Consider the following 18,344-nt stretch of genomic DNA (forward strand, 5'->3'; position numbering starts at 1 on the left):
AGAAATGAATAATTAATATTTTCCATTTGCAAGTTTATTATTTTCATCATTTTAAATAAGTAACAACTTGGGAATACGATAATCTATATTTAATATTCCATTTGGGTCCATTTGTGTTTCCATATGGGTCCATTTGGGTTCCATTTGGGTAAATCGACGCACCCTGTTATGACCTCCCCCCCCCCCCCCCCCCCCCCGATGATATCCACCTTGACTTTTGTTAAAATTTAATCAGTGTTACAATACATTTTAATTTCTTTACCTTACTTTAAACTTTATATATACAGTATAGTAATACTGGGTACCCTTGATTACTAGGCCTAGATGATTGTATCTTGTTTTACGTCCCTCTTGAGAATTTTTTTCTCGTATGTAGACATTGCCATTACCGGTGAAGTTCCTGGCGCGAGGGGATGCCCCGCTTAGCGGTGCTCTTGTTATTAGTCTGAAATGTGTATTGTAGAGGCTCCAAGGGGAAAATTTAAGCATTATGTCCTAGAAGAATCATTACTTGACAGATCCGAGGTGGTGAGTCAGTAAAATACGGGAAAATATAACGAAAACAGAGGTTGAAGCGAGGAAGGGGTCCAAATTGGCGTCCTCCCTTGTGTTGTTTTAGCATTACCGTATACGATTTTTTTAATAAATAATTATTACACGCCGGGAGCAAGCCCCTGTGCACCTATCAGGCCGTATTATTTTTGAGTACTGTAATTTTTGGCTTTTTACTTCTTCAACAACTTTTCACATACATAAGCCCTACCATATAAACGAATGAAAAATATCAGTGTTCGTATGCACAAAAAGATCTTCCTGTTAATCAAGAAAATATTGAAAAACTTCATAATATTTGTTATAAAAATTAAAGTGTCGGTTTCATTTACTGGAATTTTCCTTTGTTAAATCGTTTTGTCAATTTTTTTAAAGATTGAAAATCTTGAAAAATTATTAGGTCGTATGAAAATTAGATCACCATAAAATTATCTCCCTCGCCCAGCACAGCATTTCAACCAATGAAATAACAGAAAATTTTCCCATCATGTATTTTCTACCAATCCCAGAAGAGAGAAAGTGCATAGTCCTAAGACTGTAAAATACTTCAACTTTGTGTACCTTCCAAGGAAGACGGTGTTAAGAAATTGTTTTACTTTAAAAAGGGAATGGCTAAAACTTATACATAACTTTAAAAATAACATTAAATAAAAAAGAATGTGAAAAAGAATTGTAAAATTATGTGATAAAATTATTAATTCAATAAACATTTTTGAAATTCAATTGTGATTGAGATGAAATAAATTATATCGCCATCTATTCTGTTTATGTTTTTCAACTATTTTCAGCGGAAAACATTCATAAAATAACCTTATTATTGACTATATAGATAGAATACGATTTTTAAAGTAACAATCAACTCAATTATGCATAAAATTAATTTGAATTCACCAAATAAATCTTGGAGTTCTCTAGGGTTCTGTGTTTAGTAGGACCTCTTAACTTAGGCCAAACAAAAAAATATGTGTGGTTCCGGTTACACTTCCAAAAAAATTAGGGTAGGTAGGTAGGGATTTTTTTTTTTTTTTTTTTTTTTTTTTAGCAAAATGATTTTCTTAATTTTTTCTTTAGAAATAATACCTATCATTGCTTTGCAAATTGCATTTAGATGTGGTGTGATAATATACTAGTCAATATTGGTAGGGGACACCTACATTCTAGTTTGCTTTGGATTTAACACTATTAAACTATGTTTTGCAAGGAGGCCGTCATTGCTGAAACTAAATCTTAAACATTGATGGAAATCAGGGAAAATTCCGGAAAAATATGAAAATTGCAAAAAAAGTTTAGGGTCGGGGTTTAAAATAGGGAGGTCGGGTAACCGGAACCACACATATTTTTTTATTTGGCCTTAGCATGTAGTGTGCATTATTATATGTTACATTAATTTTCTTTTACAGCCATGGGTATCAAATATAATATGGCTGTTGGCCTTAACAAGGGCCACAAGACCATTCCTTTGAAAGCTGGCAGAAAAACAAGGCCCACAAGAAGAAGAGGGGTAAGGGAACATTGCATGCTAGGCCTATATTTCACACACACACAAAAATAAAATACACAGTGTGGTTAATGAACATTAAAAGAAGTAAAAATTAACAGGAAGATCTCTGTGTAATAACTTATTGTTAACTAGTATGTATTGAAACTTGGGTCATGCCAAATGTATTGTGAACAGGTTTTAATCTACATTGGCTAAATTACATTATCATTTCTAACCATTTAATATGTTTTACGGTGCCACCATTGGGACAAGTGTAGTTGTATAGTGTATACCATAAAAAAAATCCTTTACGTAGCTGACACTTTCACATTCAAACTGCATGAGACAGTAGACTGTAACTTCACATGTTGTCGTGTGTAAGTTGCATTTCCTTAACTGAGTTAAAATAGGCCTTTCGCAATTGTGTAACAAACAGGTTGGGACCTATCACCCAAATGGGATAATTACTCCATTATAAGTATCTTGATGCGGATTTATATTTATGGCCAAAATAAAAAAAATCATTTTTTACACTGTAAATTAATATCCCATTTGGGATATTATATCCCAAACAGGCTATTAAATCCCATTTGGGCAATTGGTCCCAACCTGACAAATGGCATTGTAGAGTAGATGCAATTACTTTTTGTTTTATGCAAGTTCTCTGCAAGAACTATATCTTAATAAATGATAACGGGGGGACTGTTTATTTGCCATTATCGCATAAAATCTTGGTAGTGAAGGTATTGAAGGAATTCTGGGATGGTTTCACAGAAAAGTTTGCTTGATGGATATACAGAATTGAATTCAAATTTTCTCTGTTCTTACACAATAGTCTATTGAGCTCGCTTTTAAAATTTTATAAGATGTATTACATGCTGATTCTTTTTTCCATGATCCTCAGAAGTATTTTGTATTTTTCTCTTTCAGGCATTAACCAAGCATGCTAGATTTGTCAGAGACTTAGTGAGGGAAATCACAGGATTCGCTCCCTATGAGAGACGCATGCAGGAATTGCTGAGAATTCAGAAGGACAAAAGAGCACTCAAATTTGCCAAGAGAAGGGTAAATTTATATTATTATCATTAATTTGTAGTAAGAACAGCATTTTCACTGCCTTGTTTGCCCATCTCCATAAGATTAAAAAATTCCAAACTGACAAGCAAATAAAAATTTTTAGTGCTTTTTATCAACAATCTTGAATTTTGAGCTTACATGTATATAGAGATGTACATAGAGGTTAGCCTACAATATCACCTATCTTAATTTTAATTTAAAACACAATTATACATGAGTATTTCCAAATTCTGCTATTTTTCAATTAAAAATTCTCAATAGAAAGGGTACAGGACCCAGTACCAAAAAAGGGGGAGTCCAGCCCTGTGCCTGTCTGATGTCTGTACAGTCAAGCCCTGTGCCTGTCTGATGTCTGTACAGTCAAGCCCTGTGTCTGTCTGATGTCTGTACAGTTAAGCCCTGTGTCTGTCTGATGTCTGTACAGTCAAGCCCTGTGCCTGTCTGATATCTGTACAGTCAAGCCCTGTGCCTGTCTGATGTCTGTACAGTTCAGCCCTGTGCCTGTCTGATATCTGTACAGTCAAGGCCTTGTCTGATGTCTGTTCAGTCAAGCCCTGTGCCTGTCTGATGTATGTACAGTCAAGCCCTTGTCTGATGTCTGTACAGTCAAGCCCTGTGTCTGTCTGATGTCTGTACAGTCAAGCCCTGTGCCTGTCTGATGTCTGTACAGTTAAGCCCTGTGTCTGTCTGATGTCTGTACAGTCAAGCCCGATGTCTGTCTGATGTCTGTACAGTTAAGCCCTGTGTCTGTCTGATGGCAGTAAAGTTGTTTTCTGTTTATTTACAGCTTGGATCACACATCCGTGCCAAAAGGAAGAGAGAAGAAATGCAGGCCGTCTTACAGAAAATGAGAAAAGCACAGAAAGAACAGAAATAAATTAACTCCTCTCTTTGTTGTTGTTTTTGTCATTCATTTATGAAAAAGCAACATAGAATTGCTGATCAAATTATGAAGCAGTATTTACCCTTTTGGTATACATGTACATGATAATGCAGATGGATTGGTTTTATATCCAGTGTTGTTTATATTATGTAATGGAAGAAAAATTTGTATAATACAGGTTACATTTTGCAGAAAAAGTGCAGAAATATTTAACCACCGTATTGCATTATCTGTAAACTGTTGCAAGGGGAGAGAATTACAGCAGACTTAAAACCAAAACCCTCTTATACACACCATTCCTTTGAAAATTGTTCATGAGGAATGTTGAAATATAATTATAGTAGGCACAGCATCAGAAACTTCATTTTGTTTTTCTAGGCTTTACGTGCAATACTTGTCATCACATCCCTGGCATGATGTTGATGCTCATGAAAGATATAAATGGCTAATTGGAGATCTCACTGCTCATGTTTCAAAACTCTCATTTTATCTGCGATACATTCTTCGTATATTCAATTTTGGCATTTATGTGGAGGATGCTGTGATATATTCTTCATATATTCAATTTTGGCATTTAAGTGGAGGATGGTTATATAAAGTAAGGTGGGTTAAGGTCAAATACCTCACAATGATAAGGTAGTAAGAACTGATGAGGAACTTCTTGAGGTAGTGTAGATTCTAAATTGTTCAGATCATGGTCCCCGGGGTTGGATGGGGCTACAAGGCTGGCTCAAAGTTTTACAATGTACATTGAAATATATAGGAAAAATCTAAAAAAAAAAAATCTCAAGAACCATTGGGCCAGAAAAGCTGAAATGTGTGGCAGATTATAGAGGTAGTGTAGATTGTAAATTGTTCAGATTATGGTCCCCTGGGGAAGGGTGGGGCCACAATATAGATTATGTATGTAAAAGTCTTTAATTTTCTCAAGAACAGCAAAGTCATGATGAATCGAATGTGGAAGCATCCTCTGGTAGTGTAGATGATTCTTTTTTTCCCTTCAAATTATGGCCTCTGTGTAAAGGTGACCCACAAAGGCAATCGATATTTTACACAGGAATATGCATGTATTGGGGGGGGGGGGGGGGGGGGGGGAATCTGATGCAGAACAGCAGGGCCAAGTGACTCCAGTGAGCATTGTGACCCATGGGCCTTTTGTTATACCTGTAATTAGTGTTGGACATGGAGAAATATACTGTTATGGATAAAATGTCTGTAACTTCCAAGATTCCTTATGATTGTAAAATCTTCACACATCATGGAAATGATCCAAATGATGACCCCCCACACATATGGTAGCAATTTACCTCACCAATGTCTATTAACCTTTCAAAAAAGAAGACTTGGAACATTTTTAAAATATTTATTTGTAAATAAATAACAAATATTGGTAATTGCAACGATCAACCCCAACATAACAATAAACTGAAACCAGGGAGACAGATACATTGGAAGTTTTCTATATATCAAAACTTATTTCTTAAAGAAAAAAAAATTGAATAAATTAAGGTAGAGAGACCCTCTGTTAAATAAAATGGAATTTTATGGTACAATTTTCTAAAGGTAAAGGGAGGATAACAATGACATTCAAACAAATTTAGTATACAACTTGAGACAAACTCTGAAATTGTTGAATGCAAAAACAGTGATTTTCAATTACAGAGTTATCTCCTTTTTGCAGAGGGTCAATCCTCCTTAATGACTTATATATGAAGGTAGAGAAGAAATACGAAAAGATGGACAGGACGGATTTAACAATAGGAATGTTATGTTCATGATGGTACATGTAGAATATTTTCTTTTACATTATAGTACGCTTGCAACAGATAATTGATAGAACCATACTCAGTTGAATATAAACACTCATAACTTTTAACAGCAAAATCTATTTTACACAAACTGTCATTGTTCAACATTATATTTATGTACCTTTTACATGTTCAAAAAACTTCCAGAAAAAAAAAAAAAAAGATCCAAATCACTGATAGTTAATAACAAGAAATTGATAAAAAAAAATTTACACTTTGAACTATTCAATGCTTAGAATTTCCATCTGAATCGGTAATCTACTGTATCAAAATCTGACAACACATTATGAAGTTAATTAACAACAGAATGACTGTATGGCCTAAAATGAACAAATCTTTGTCACTTGTTTACTCCTTTTTTCCTTGAACATTTTTTTGAAAGATAGTAATTGTCTTTAGTTTTTATAAAATGTGCAGATCAATAGTTCTGCAGATTTCTTATGCTTTAAATCTTGCTGAAGAAAATAATCTGCCTCTGAATTTTTTTCCAAGATTAACTTATTTTGATGTGGAATCAACCATACAGAAACTGGAGTAAGAAAACATAAAAGTTTGTATAAAAAAAAAAAGAAAAAAAAAATCATTCTCAAATATATAACCATTTCCCAAAAATTAAATTTACCAATATTCAAATACTGAGAAACCATTGAAAACATAGAAATATTGAAAATACATTTGTTACATGTACATGGCTGTTTGTCAACAGGCTTTCTTGTGATATTGCAAAAACTTTTAAACTCTAGTGTAACAATTTTTTTTTTCCATTAGACTGATCTAGGTCAGTATAAACAGTAAAACACAATAAATTTACAACTAAAGACAAATGAGTATTAAAACAAATATGTACATAGTACTTATCATCATTTTTGAGCATAAAAAGAACTGAAGCATGGCAGAACACTTGAATGCATTGTAAAACGAACACGTCTTCTAGAGCATTAATAGGGGAATGTCTGTTTACCCCTACATTGTTCACAGTGTATCAGTCAAGGCACATGAAAATAATTTAATGATGATTCATCTACTCTATTAAAAAAAAATCTAATACTTAATGGAAGACTGAAAGTAAGTTATAGATCTTCAGAACTCTTCGACTTCAGCAATCACGATCTTTACAACTCTTTTGAGATCATGTGTCTTCAAAACTCTTATGCAACCATGATCTTTTTTTTTTTTTGAAATTACAAATTCTCTCTAAAAATACATTTGATGCAAATATATTTTTTGATTTATTCCTCAATATGATTCTTTTAATCTGCACAGGAAATAAATTATGCTATCCATGACATGCCTTTATTTAATGTATTCTAGAATTTGAAATTCTTCATTAAAAAAGGATCCCTTTAATATGCTCTGTCTGTAAAATCAAGTTTGATACCCATAAAAATTAAAACTTTGATTTATTTTGTCACATTTGAACACATCTTTCTTTGAACTAATAACTAGCATAGGTAGCACCTTCTGCAACTAAAAGGAGATGTCTATACCAAAAAACAGTCTTGCTCCTATTTTATTAATAATGTTTTCTTCAGCAATTAACTAGTTTCTTAAATTTACTTTTTACTACATCACATTGCACATAAATTCCCATTCTATCATCATATTCCATAACTTGATAAAGTTTTGAAAGTATATAAAATATTCACATTTGCACATACAGGTATAGGTAATGAAAACCTCATTAAAAACATATCTTTCCTCCATAATAAGTTATAACCAAAAATAAATAAAAACTACATTACCCTGAAAAAAATACAAATTGTCACTTAAGAAAGTTGTAAAATGGTTTGATCCCTTCAGTGGGAGTATTAACAGCTACAAATGCTGATATTTCAGATCATTCCTTGAATATCAGAGCAGTACTAAATCTGACTTCACCGAGACACATTCCCAGATCTACACAACCTTTAAAAATAATACTAATTTCTGCTTAAGCTCTTTTCTTTTTTCCAAGGTTTGGGACATCAGGTGCAAACTCTCTATACTGAGTCTGTAAAACAAATATCATTCATGTTTAATAAAATTATTACTGAAAAATATATCCTTTTTTTTAAATTGCAGTATCTATAAATTTGGAGTATAAAATTCATCTCCAAAGTTATCAAGCTAAGAAAACTTTAGTGTGATATTTTTTCATAGAAGGAGTTATACTGTAAACGAACTTTTATTCGCTTGTCAGAAATGTCCTTATTTTACTTGCCAACATTTCTATAGCAAAACACATCTTTATTGTGTACAAGTACTTATGAAGAATTTATCCTTAGTCACACAAATAAATGGTAATAGTCGCAGATGAATTTCAAACTGACAAATCGTGAATAGAAGTTGTGGCAAATATTTGATTTACAGTCTGTCGTGTAGAAGATGATAGGACCTACCACTTCACTATCTGAAGGCACTCGGGACAAAAAGTCAAGCAGTTCATTGTTTGGTATTGCATTAGGAGCCCTCAACTTCTTCGTAAATTTGTTGATGCCTGAAACAGTGATGTAGGCGTCAAAGAGAGGCTGATGCAGTAATGCATTATGACAATTTCTAAAGATCTTAACCTAGTCTGATATAATGGACAATTGGTTAACAACTTGACTCAATATCTCTGCATGCAACAGATTTTGACAAAAATGGTTCATTAGCATGGAAAGAAGCTGGAGTTCTAACAATAATCAAACATGTTCGTGAAAATATTCTCCATTCTCTTGCATACAACTTTATTCATTTTGAGGTTCAAACCTGGGTCACACAGGTCAGAGGTGAGTGGTTCCACAGTGTTATCAGTATGCCCCAATACTTACCCCATAATGAGATGAGTACATTGTGGTTCCACAATATAATTAGGGTGGCCCTGTACTTACCCCATAATGAGATGAGTACATTGTGGTTCCACAATATAATTAGGGTGGCCCTGTACTTACCCCTTAATGAGATGAGTACATTGTGGTTCCACAATATAATCAGGGTGGCCCTGTACTTACCCCATAATGAGATGAGTACATTGTGGTTCCACAATATAATTAGGGTGGCCCTGTACTTACCCCATAATGAGATGAGTACATTGTGGTTCCACAGTATAATCAGGGTGGCCCTGTACTTACCCCATAATAAGATGAGAACACGGATTGGAATGTAGTACAAAACTAAGACAAGAATAGACAACACGATCACAGCTAGAATGGATAACCAAGGCACCGTCCAATTAAATGTACTGAAAAGTTAAATAACAAAAAAATTATTGCACTACTGAAATAGCAAGATACTATATACAGGGTTATTTTTTCCCCGTGTTATTTTCACCCTTTCACACTTGCAAACAATTTCATCCTATTTTAATTTGCCCAGACACAGCTGTGTTAAAGAGATAATGTTGTTTTCTTCGAATTCACTCTGTTTTAAATTTTCCCACTTGCATCAAAGATGAAAGGGTTAAAAATTTCTTCGTTTTCAGTGTATGAATTTCAAACACTTATACAGTCAAAATAGTTTCTACTACATGTATCTATTTATGCATATGGTCTCCAAAATGTGGATTACCGAAGTCAAAATTTCAAAACAGAGACTTCAAAAAAAAAAAAAAAATCTTTCATTTGTAGATGACAATCTCTGCAGTGGTTTATGATACTGAAAAAAGACTAATTTTGGTTCTCGAAAATGTCACGCAGTCAACTTTTAAACAGAGCAATGTGAGGAATAATCAAGGAATGAAGAACAAACTGCTGTAACAATTGATGCCTTACTTTTTTATCCTCTCCCCTAGAGAAGCCACCATGTCCATTCCCTGTTGAACTTGTAAACAAACTTCTTGAGCTGCTTGTAACTTTTCTCGAACACTTTTTTTCTCATCCTAAAATAAAAAGTCAAGAATCAGTGAAAAGACCAAACAAAAAAGTTATCTCTTTTTAGAAGCCACTTTTACTTGACACCTTTAAAACTGCCCCCCCCCCTTTTTTTTTAATTTTTTCAATACATAAAAAGCACAAATTCACAGTTTCTCTCAAAATTAACAAAATAAAGTAATTTTTTGTCAAAGCAAGTTTTGATACATGTACATACGCAGTGAAAATGAACATTATTGGGGGGTTAAAACAAATACAATGTACTAGTATAGGGAAAAAAAAGAAACCATAAGACGGGTCTGAAGACCATAAGATTATATAAAATTTTGTGTGAAAGACCTAATACTTCTCAACAAGTTAGTTTTTAGGGTGCATATGTTATATAAAAAGATTGGGAAAAAATGCAACAATGTACAAATGGTATTGCACAATAAAGTTTAACACAACATGCTTGTGAAACAGTAACTTCATCCAAGTGCAATTTTACTACACGTAGCATCTAACATCAAGTTTGCAGTATTTAAAATAGTCTAACAAGTGCAAAAGGGAGATATGCACAGGACAAACAAAAAAAAAATCAAATAATAATTTTAAAAATATATTTAAAAAAAAATAAAGCAATTTCAAAGAATATATCAAGCACAGGTAAATTACATATATACTGTATAACAAGTGAATTCTAATATTTTTTTCAACTAGATGCATAAAACAAAGGATTCAGAATTCTGCTTTTGCAATTCCATATGATCTGCAATCGTACAACAAACATGGGAAATTATTTTGTGATTATGATTAAACCAAAAAATTCTGCATTGGACAACTTCTGAAATTACCTATTATACAGTATAAATCATATCATGACAGTTTACTAGCAGACAGATTCTATATTCTACGTACATTCATTTGTTATAAATCATTCTGCTTACAAAGATATATCAAAGCTTTTTCTTGGGAACACATGCACTTAAGCTCTCAGATTTTCTATTTTATGTACATGCAGCCTTTTCCTTGGAGAAATATTTTTGGGACCTAACGCTCTGTGTTAGAGACTCCTCTTTATCTGTAGTGCAGTAGCACATTTTATTTTTGTAGTTAGTACCACATGTAACAACAAGAAGTCTGTGAGCCAATGCTCACTAATAATACCCCCGCTCTGATGTAAATACACAAGTTCATTTATGGACAGACACAGGGATAAACAGGAAGTTGACATCGGATTCGTAAAAAAATAAATTCTGCCATATGACATGCCTAAACGAAAAGTGTGCTAAACTCTCAAGCATCTGTGATATGTAGATGCTGAGAAAACTGCGACCAAAATTTGTTATGTATGGTACGGATAGACACATGGATAAACAGCAAGTTGACATTCGATTTGCACAAAAATGAATCCCACCATATCGCATGCCTAAACAAAGAGTGTGCTAAAATTTCAAGCATCTGCGATGAGTAATTGCCGAGAAGACTGCGACCAAAATTTGTAATGTATGGTATGGACAGACGCATGGATAAACAGCAAGTTGACATTCGATTTGCACAAAAATGAATCCCACCATATCTCATGCCTAAACAAAGAGTGTGCTAAAATTTCAATCATCTATGATGAGTAGTTGCTGAGAAAACTGCGACGAAAAATTGTTATGGACAGACACACGGACACACAGACACACAAGGGTAAACCAGTATGCCCCCCTCTCCTCCGGAGCGGGGGTATAATTATACATTTACTTATAAGCTTATCTTTCTAGTCTATGGAATAGAGCCTTTTATACTTAGAGAGGGACATACAAGGGATGTCAAAATGAGAACTACCTCAGGCTTATGCCTCAGGTGAGCTAAAAAGTATTCAAACCTTTCCTCACTGAAAATACAGACATTACTACATTCCTCTCCATCTCTATCAAAGTAAAATGAGACATCCTCTCTAACTTAAAAATTTATTTTTTGCAGGGGTCAGTGGGTTTTTAAATATTTCTATATTTCATTTGTCATGAAAGGACTAGCTTTAGCATATATTATGAATCTAGCATGTATATAAAGGTCACCAGTCACCAATTTTGTTCATCATTAATATTTTAAGTTTTGCAGTTGCATTGCAAAAAATATACATTTTTCAAGATCAAATCAGAGCTGTATTCAAGATAGTAGCAGATAGCCTTTCTTCCAGGCTAGATATCTAGGTCTATTTAACGCATTTTTGAATCAATGCCTGTTAACCATGAATAGTGGCTAAGCTTGCCTATATGTCCTTCAAGATCATAGCTCTTCATAGAGCTACATAGCCTCTACGATCTTGAAAGCAGCCCTGGACGTGACTTATCTGAAAAAAGAAGGGGGCTCAACAAATGCAAAGTCAAACGACTTTGACTGAGGATTGCAAATAATTGAAAATAAGGTTTAGACCAACAAATTCTGTATGATTAATACATTGTTTCAATGGCAGATTTGTGAACCATCAGTATGTCAAAAATGCAAAACAAAGCTATGATATCTGGCGAAATAATCATGCAAAACTGTGGAATGTTCGTCAAAATTGATGAAACAACATGGTTAGTGGTGTCCTGTGTATTTAGGGATAAATCAATCAAATTTTACCTTTATCACTCTAATAATATTTCTAAATGTTTTCCGGTGTTTCTAAATCGATAAATTATTCACTTCAGTATATTAGTATACATATAATTGCTACTATCATGGTTTATGAAACACATGTCTATAAAGGATAATGCAGAATAAAAAAGACATGAAAATAAGAATCAAAACTACCAACTTTATACCTCGTGCTTTTTGTTTTAAAAAAATGCAAAACTAATTGCAAGAAAAGGGGATTAAATGCCACTAAATAAAATGCACTTTATATAAGGTATTCAAAATATATATGACTAAAAGTTTCAAAACCAAATGGATTTTATAAAAATCGGATTTTACAATATCCTGATGTTGAATACCAACCAATATAACTCTAAAAACTTGTTATGGTACAGCACATTTAATTTTCTTTATTACTGAAGAACAGTTAGTAAATTTCTATGAATTATAGTTAAAGATCGGGGTATGTTACAGTGGCAAGTTAAGGGTTCTGATGGGATACAGGACTAGAGTCAGGGTGCAGGTAGTAAATTTGGAAGAAAAAAATTTCAAGAGCAAAAAAAAAAAATTGTATAAGTACAGTATTTTGTGAGAGAAACAGGCACAGGATTATTTTACCAAAAAAAAATTGTTAAAAAAATTTAAGTATATTAAAATCATACCTTTTTTTGCTTTGCATAAAATATGGTTATAATTAAACATCCATCACAATATCCATGCAATATTACACCTACATCAATCGAACATGCTAACTCATGCAGAATTATTTCCAATATTTTGGTTTTTAAATGCATTAGACTATATCTAGCTTTTTCTCACATTCTTTTGCACAATTCTGTATTATTGAAGCTAACCTTCATCAGGACATTTTTGTACAAAAATCCACATTATGATTTTCATTGCAATTTAAAACACAAAAATCTGATTTGAAAAAACAATTGCATTTGATAGAAAATTATTTCCAATTTCTTAGAAAAACAGTTTGTAAATTTGTAATTACCTTAGAAGCCTCCTCCTCCTCATCATCATCATCTTCATCTACATTAACCTGTAAATAAAATGTATATAAATAAACTTACAAAACAATACTAAAATACTCTAAACCAACTTTCACTCATATGTGAGAAATGCAGTCAAACCTTGTTATCTTGAACTCGATTGGACCAAGAAAAAACTTCAAGATATCAGAGGATTCAAGATATCAAGGGTAAAATACTTAAGGAACAAGAGATGTTTGTGAAACACTTATGTCCCCCCCCCCCCCCCCCCCCCCCAAAATAATTGGAATTTTCTGTCAAAAATTGCTCGATCGTACTAAAACAGAACTTGACCTAGATATTCTTATGATAAAACTGTATACCAAATTTCATTTCAGTATGTGCAACCACTGCGAAGAAAATGAATGGAAACTATTGATGGACCGACAGACAGACAGACAGACAGCAGCAAAGCGATATGCCCTCCCTTCTTTGAAAGGGGGTATAATTTATATAGTTGGGACTTCCAAATCACTTCAACATATCCATGGTATGTGAGATATATCAGTGTTTGAGATATGGAAGTTCAACTGTATAATGTATCTGTGAGTTTCACAACATTCTTTTCCTCAAGAATTTAAATCACCTCGAACCATTTATTCAACTTTGCATTAAGTATGTAGAATGTTTCCCTAGTCACAAAAATTAATTGCCCTGGATGGATTTCAAGACAAATATCACATTGACTGTCAAATTAATTATCAATAACTATCAACTTCCTTTCTGCACTGAATAAATTAACAATAACTAATAACTTACGACTTCCTCTTTGTTTTCCACAGAGAAGGCTTCTTTAGCTGACTTGATGAGATAATTCTTTAGAAAGAGTATGAGTAATGTCACAGGTAACATGTAAGGCTCAAAAAACCAGGTGATGATAAGGAATACCTGTGGGGAAATAAACAATCAAAAATTCATATATATATATATATATATATATATATATATACATATATATATATATATATATATATATATATATATATATATATATACAAATAAATATTACAAAAAAAAGGCAAAAATTCAAATATAAATGCAAAAGTACAGTATATCTTATCTACGCCAGATGCTGTGTATTTCAAATAACTGAAAGGGACTTCAAGTTTAAATCATAAATGGCAAAATCTGTATTTCTAACTGTAAAGGCAGTAATACTCCGAGCCTTCAGTTACATGTATGTTTAATGTGAACACTGTATAAATACTAACTGTAAAGGCAGTAATACTCCGAGCCTTCAGTTACATGTGTGTTTATTGTGAACTCTGTATAAATACTAACTGTAAAGGCAGTAATGCTCCGAGCCTTGGATTCCCATTCGAAACAGCTCTGCAAGAATTTACCGACCTCCATAATGGATGATATGATTTGCGAAACTCTGTTAATATTCCTCTTCATCAGCTGAAAATATGGAAACAAAATCAGGTTGAATTTCAGATGCTCTAATTTAAAGACCCAAGGGTCCACAAATGTCAACACTTGATGATGTATGGGGCAATTTTATTTAAGTATTTTTATATATCGTAGATATTGATTCCCTGGAGGGAATATTTTGCCTGACTGTGGATTAAAACACTGCCTTTCGTGACAAAAAATGAGCAACGATATCAATCTGCAACTGCCAGAAAAATATATCATATCGTTGGGATGTTTTTTTTTCACATCCAATTTAATCATAAATCAATTGTGTTCATTCAATATCTGTGACAATGTAATGGAGTAAATTATACTGAACAGAAATTCTGATACTTCTAAGCTCTCGATTAACATACCGCAATTTTGAACTTTGGGTCAGGTTGCATATATTTTTCTTCTCTAGGATTGACTGTTCGGATAGCAGCTTTCACCTTTAAACAACAAATCAATATTTCCAAAGATTATACAAGAAAATCCAATATCTAAGGAAGTAAATCAAAGATAATGCATAAAATCATGCAAATGTCATTACTAGATTACAAGGGACTGACACAGCTCAAAAGATAATTCATTCCCTATGGATTGCACGAAAAATTGACATGCTATTGGTCGTACATTAATAATATATATGTTATCTCTCAAAGCCTCTACAGATTCTAGAAATTACCGGATTGTAGATAAAATCCATCTCTAATAAAATAGCTCCTTTTGATCTCCCAAGTAATTTTTTGTCCTTCAAGGCATACCATCGTCTTATACCTCTCTTCATCTGTACAAATAAAAATTCACTGCATAAATAACCATGTGTATCTTACATCTACATTCTTTTTTTTTTTTAAAAAGGGACATTAACTGTCTTTCTGTCACCAAAAATTGAATTCAATTATAAAAATTTCTCCATCTTACATATTTCAGCAATAGCAACAGTATTTAATGATTTAAAACATTTTTTACCCTCAAAGCAGGCACATAAAATATGGATTTTAATTTGTTGTTTAAATAATTAGTGGCGTGCAAGCCAACAAATGTTTCCTATATATTTCTGTACACCATAAGTGGTTATTTAACAGTTTTATTAGGTTCCTCTTGTTTTGTATGGAATAAATGTTTTATTGGTCATTAATATATATGCTTATGCTATCGAGAGATTAATTTTGAGAAAAAATGGTTGCCATCACTTTCACAGCTAATGCCCCTTTAAATATTAAAATTATGCATTGTCATAGGCATTGTGCCTTTGATAGGAAATTAGTCATGAGTGTTGTTGACAAGCGTTTTATTTTTAAAAAACACACATCTTTCCAAAAGGAAATGACAACATTCTCTACCTGAAGAATAGGAACTGCGATTTTGCCGAGAAATTCAGCTTTCTTATCTCTGTCTTCGTCATACACCGTAACCTCTAACACAGAATGGATATCCTTCACATTACTGAAAAAGAAAAAAGAAATTCAGCTTTCTTATCTCTGTCTTCGTCATACACCGTAACCTCTAACACAGAATGGATATCCTTCACATTACTGAAAAAGAAAAAAGAAATTCAGCTTTCTTATCTCTGTCTTCGTCATACACCGTAACCTCTAACACAGAATGGATATCCTTCACATTACTGAAAAAGAAAAAAGAAATTCAGCTTTCTTATCTCTGTCTTCGTCATACACCGTAACCTCTAACACAGAATGGATATCCTTCACATTACTGAAAAAGAAAAAAGAAATTCAGCTTTCTTATCTCTGTCTTCGCCATACACCGTAACCTCTAACACAGAATGGATATCCTTCACATTACTGAAAAAGAAAAAAGAAATTCAGCTTTCTTATCTCTGTCTTCGTCATACACCGTAACCTCTAACACAGAATGGATATCCTTCACATTACTGAAAAAGAAAAAAGAAATTCAGCTGAACTTTGGTATCTCAAACTTTGATATCTTGAATACTATGGATGTTGGAGTTGGAAAGTCTCAGCCATTTTTCTTCATGTATTTTAAACTTGATGTCCTAAATTCTCGGATATCTGTAAGTTTTTATCTATTTAAATTTTCATCAAGTGTGAGACAATAAGTTTTACTGTATAAGACTAAACAGTTGATTTCACTTTGAAATGTCCAGCTGACTTAAATCTGAATCAATACATTGTGTTCTACCCTAAAAAAACAATTTGTATCAATCATTGAATATGAGCATAATTTGCAGAAAAACATTACATACAAATCACAGGTATATTTCATCAATACCCCTAAATACATTGTAATATCAAAAATAAACAATGAAGCACTTTGCAAAAAAAATCAGTTTTGATCATAAGGACCTCTAATCACCATAGCTTTAAGGCATTTGAAAATTTCAGATCTTTGATCACTAAAGTGTCTTACAATGTGAAGACCTTGTTCCACTCTGGGTTGAGTGTCTTGTATTCTGTCTGAGTCTGGAGACGGGCATTGACCAGCTCTAACACACAGAATGGGTCACTTTTCCCGCCAATATCAGCTGCCATTAAACCCTGAGCCTTGATCACTAAAAAAAAAAAACATTTTCTGAAACATTATCCAACAACTATTTGTTCAACATTTCACAATATTCATGCATAGATATTTTCAAAAGGTATGCTGTAAACCGGTTTTCTATCAACTTACATAGGAGTGATATACATCTATGAGCTTCACAAATGAATTAGGTTACAAATTTTTTTTTTATAGTGATACATGTTTTCATACAAACCAAAATGAATTTGGTTTATAAATGTTTTCATGAAAACCAAAACACTTAGTTGCAAATATCAATAATGATGGATAGGTTTTCTGTCTGCAAATATTGAATGTATCAAAGATACCATGAATAATAACTGGTCCATATATGGCTTCACTAATACCCAATACAGAGGAGAGGCAGGATTGTATTCTCTTATTTACCTTTCACTTGAAGCCACCCAATGTCCTTCAAGTTTTTAAAGGAGTTGAAGATTCCCTGAAATATCAAACAGTGATACATGTAAATCAACACAAATGTCAATGAAATGCGAACACCAATTGGATTTTCTGACCACATAGAGTGAAGTCAAATTGCAAATAAAAGGTTTGGACAAAAAATCCCCAAATTTTACAATAACTGATTTGTCTGCTAATGGAAAACAAGTACGCTCTGTTTCCTTTTTTTTGGAAAGGGGGGTGGGGTGGGGGGTGGGGGGGGGGAGAGATATTCAATATCAAATCAAGCAATACTTATTATCTTTACATAAGTAACTCTTGATAAATTGATAAGTTTATTTTTCTTGGGAACTTACACTTGATTTTTAACATATCAAAACAAAAAGAAATTCCTATTTATCAATTCTTGCCAATTAAACTGCATTTACATAATATCATTATATACCTACATTTGTATCATCTAAGTACAATGTAGTTACTGACATTTCAAAAATGGGCAAATTTTGTCTTTAATCCATTACATCTGATATAAAAATTTAACATCCAGGTCAATTGTACTCTTTGTGCCAATGTTTTTTTCAAAACTCTGACAGTTATTTCCTTGAACACTCTAACATTTCTTTTTATTTCAGATGAAATTCTACATTTCCTTTTGCTGAATCATGTTATTTTCTTCAACACATAAAAAAAATAAATCAATAGTAAGGGGTCTTGCTTCTGGTTTGCATGATTGCAGAGTATGCAAGC

At 32.9% G+C, this 18,344-nt stretch overlaps 2 protein-coding genes across 6 annotated transcripts in view; one reads left to right on the forward strand and one right to left on the reverse strand.

Moving 5' to 3' along the window:
• The window catches only part of LOC133175534 (large ribosomal subunit protein eL36-like), a 415,093-nt gene extending 411,092 nt beyond the window's left edge, over positions 1–4,001 (forward strand). For all 3 annotated transcript variants that reach the window (XM_061310662.1, XM_061310670.1, XM_061310654.1), the window contains exons 2-4: positions 1,952–2,053; positions 2,963–3,097; positions 3,897–4,001. In XM_061310662.1, the coding sequence (XP_061166646.1) occupies positions 1,955–2,053; positions 2,963–3,097; positions 3,897–3,986 (324 nt within the window). In that variant the 5' untranslated portion in view covers positions 1,952–1,954 and the 3' untranslated portion in view covers positions 3,987–4,001. The remainder of the gene's footprint in view (positions 1–1,951; positions 2,054–2,962; positions 3,098–3,896) is intronic.
• Positions 4,002–5,339: 1,338 nt separating this feature from the next.
• Positions 5,340–18,344, reverse strand: part of LOC133175569 (multiple C2 and transmembrane domain-containing protein 1-like) — a 47,672-nt gene continuing 34,667 nt past the window's right edge. For all 3 annotated transcript variants that reach the window (XM_061310695.1, XM_061310702.1, XM_061310688.1), the window contains 12 exons: positions 17,583–17,637; positions 17,046–17,187; positions 16,001–16,103; positions 15,340–15,441; positions 15,029–15,103; positions 14,538–14,657; positions 14,016–14,144; positions 13,220–13,267; positions 9,532–9,638; positions 8,893–9,002; positions 8,179–8,276; positions 5,340–7,790 (listed from right to left, as the gene is read on the reverse strand). In XM_061310695.1, coding sequence (XP_061166679.1) covers positions 7,731–7,790; positions 8,179–8,276; positions 8,893–9,002; positions 9,532–9,638; positions 13,220–13,267; positions 14,016–14,144; positions 14,538–14,657; positions 15,029–15,103; positions 15,340–15,441; positions 16,001–16,103; positions 17,046–17,187; positions 17,583–17,637 — 1,149 coding nt within the window. In that variant the 3' untranslated portion in view covers positions 5,340–7,730. The remainder of the gene's footprint in view (positions 7,791–8,178; positions 8,277–8,892; positions 9,003–9,531; positions 9,639–13,219; positions 13,268–14,015; positions 14,145–14,537; positions 14,658–15,028; positions 15,104–15,339; positions 15,442–16,000; positions 16,104–17,045; positions 17,188–17,582; positions 17,638–18,344) is intronic.

Source organism: Saccostrea echinata, unplaced genomic scaffold, assembly GCF_033153115.1.
Source record: "Saccostrea echinata isolate AGI-Se365-2 ecotype Australia unplaced genomic scaffold, CSIRO_AGI_Sech_v1 ptg000002l, whole genome shotgun sequence".
Taxonomy (NCBI): domain Eukaryota; kingdom Metazoa; phylum Mollusca; class Bivalvia; order Ostreida; family Ostreidae; genus Saccostrea; species Saccostrea echinata.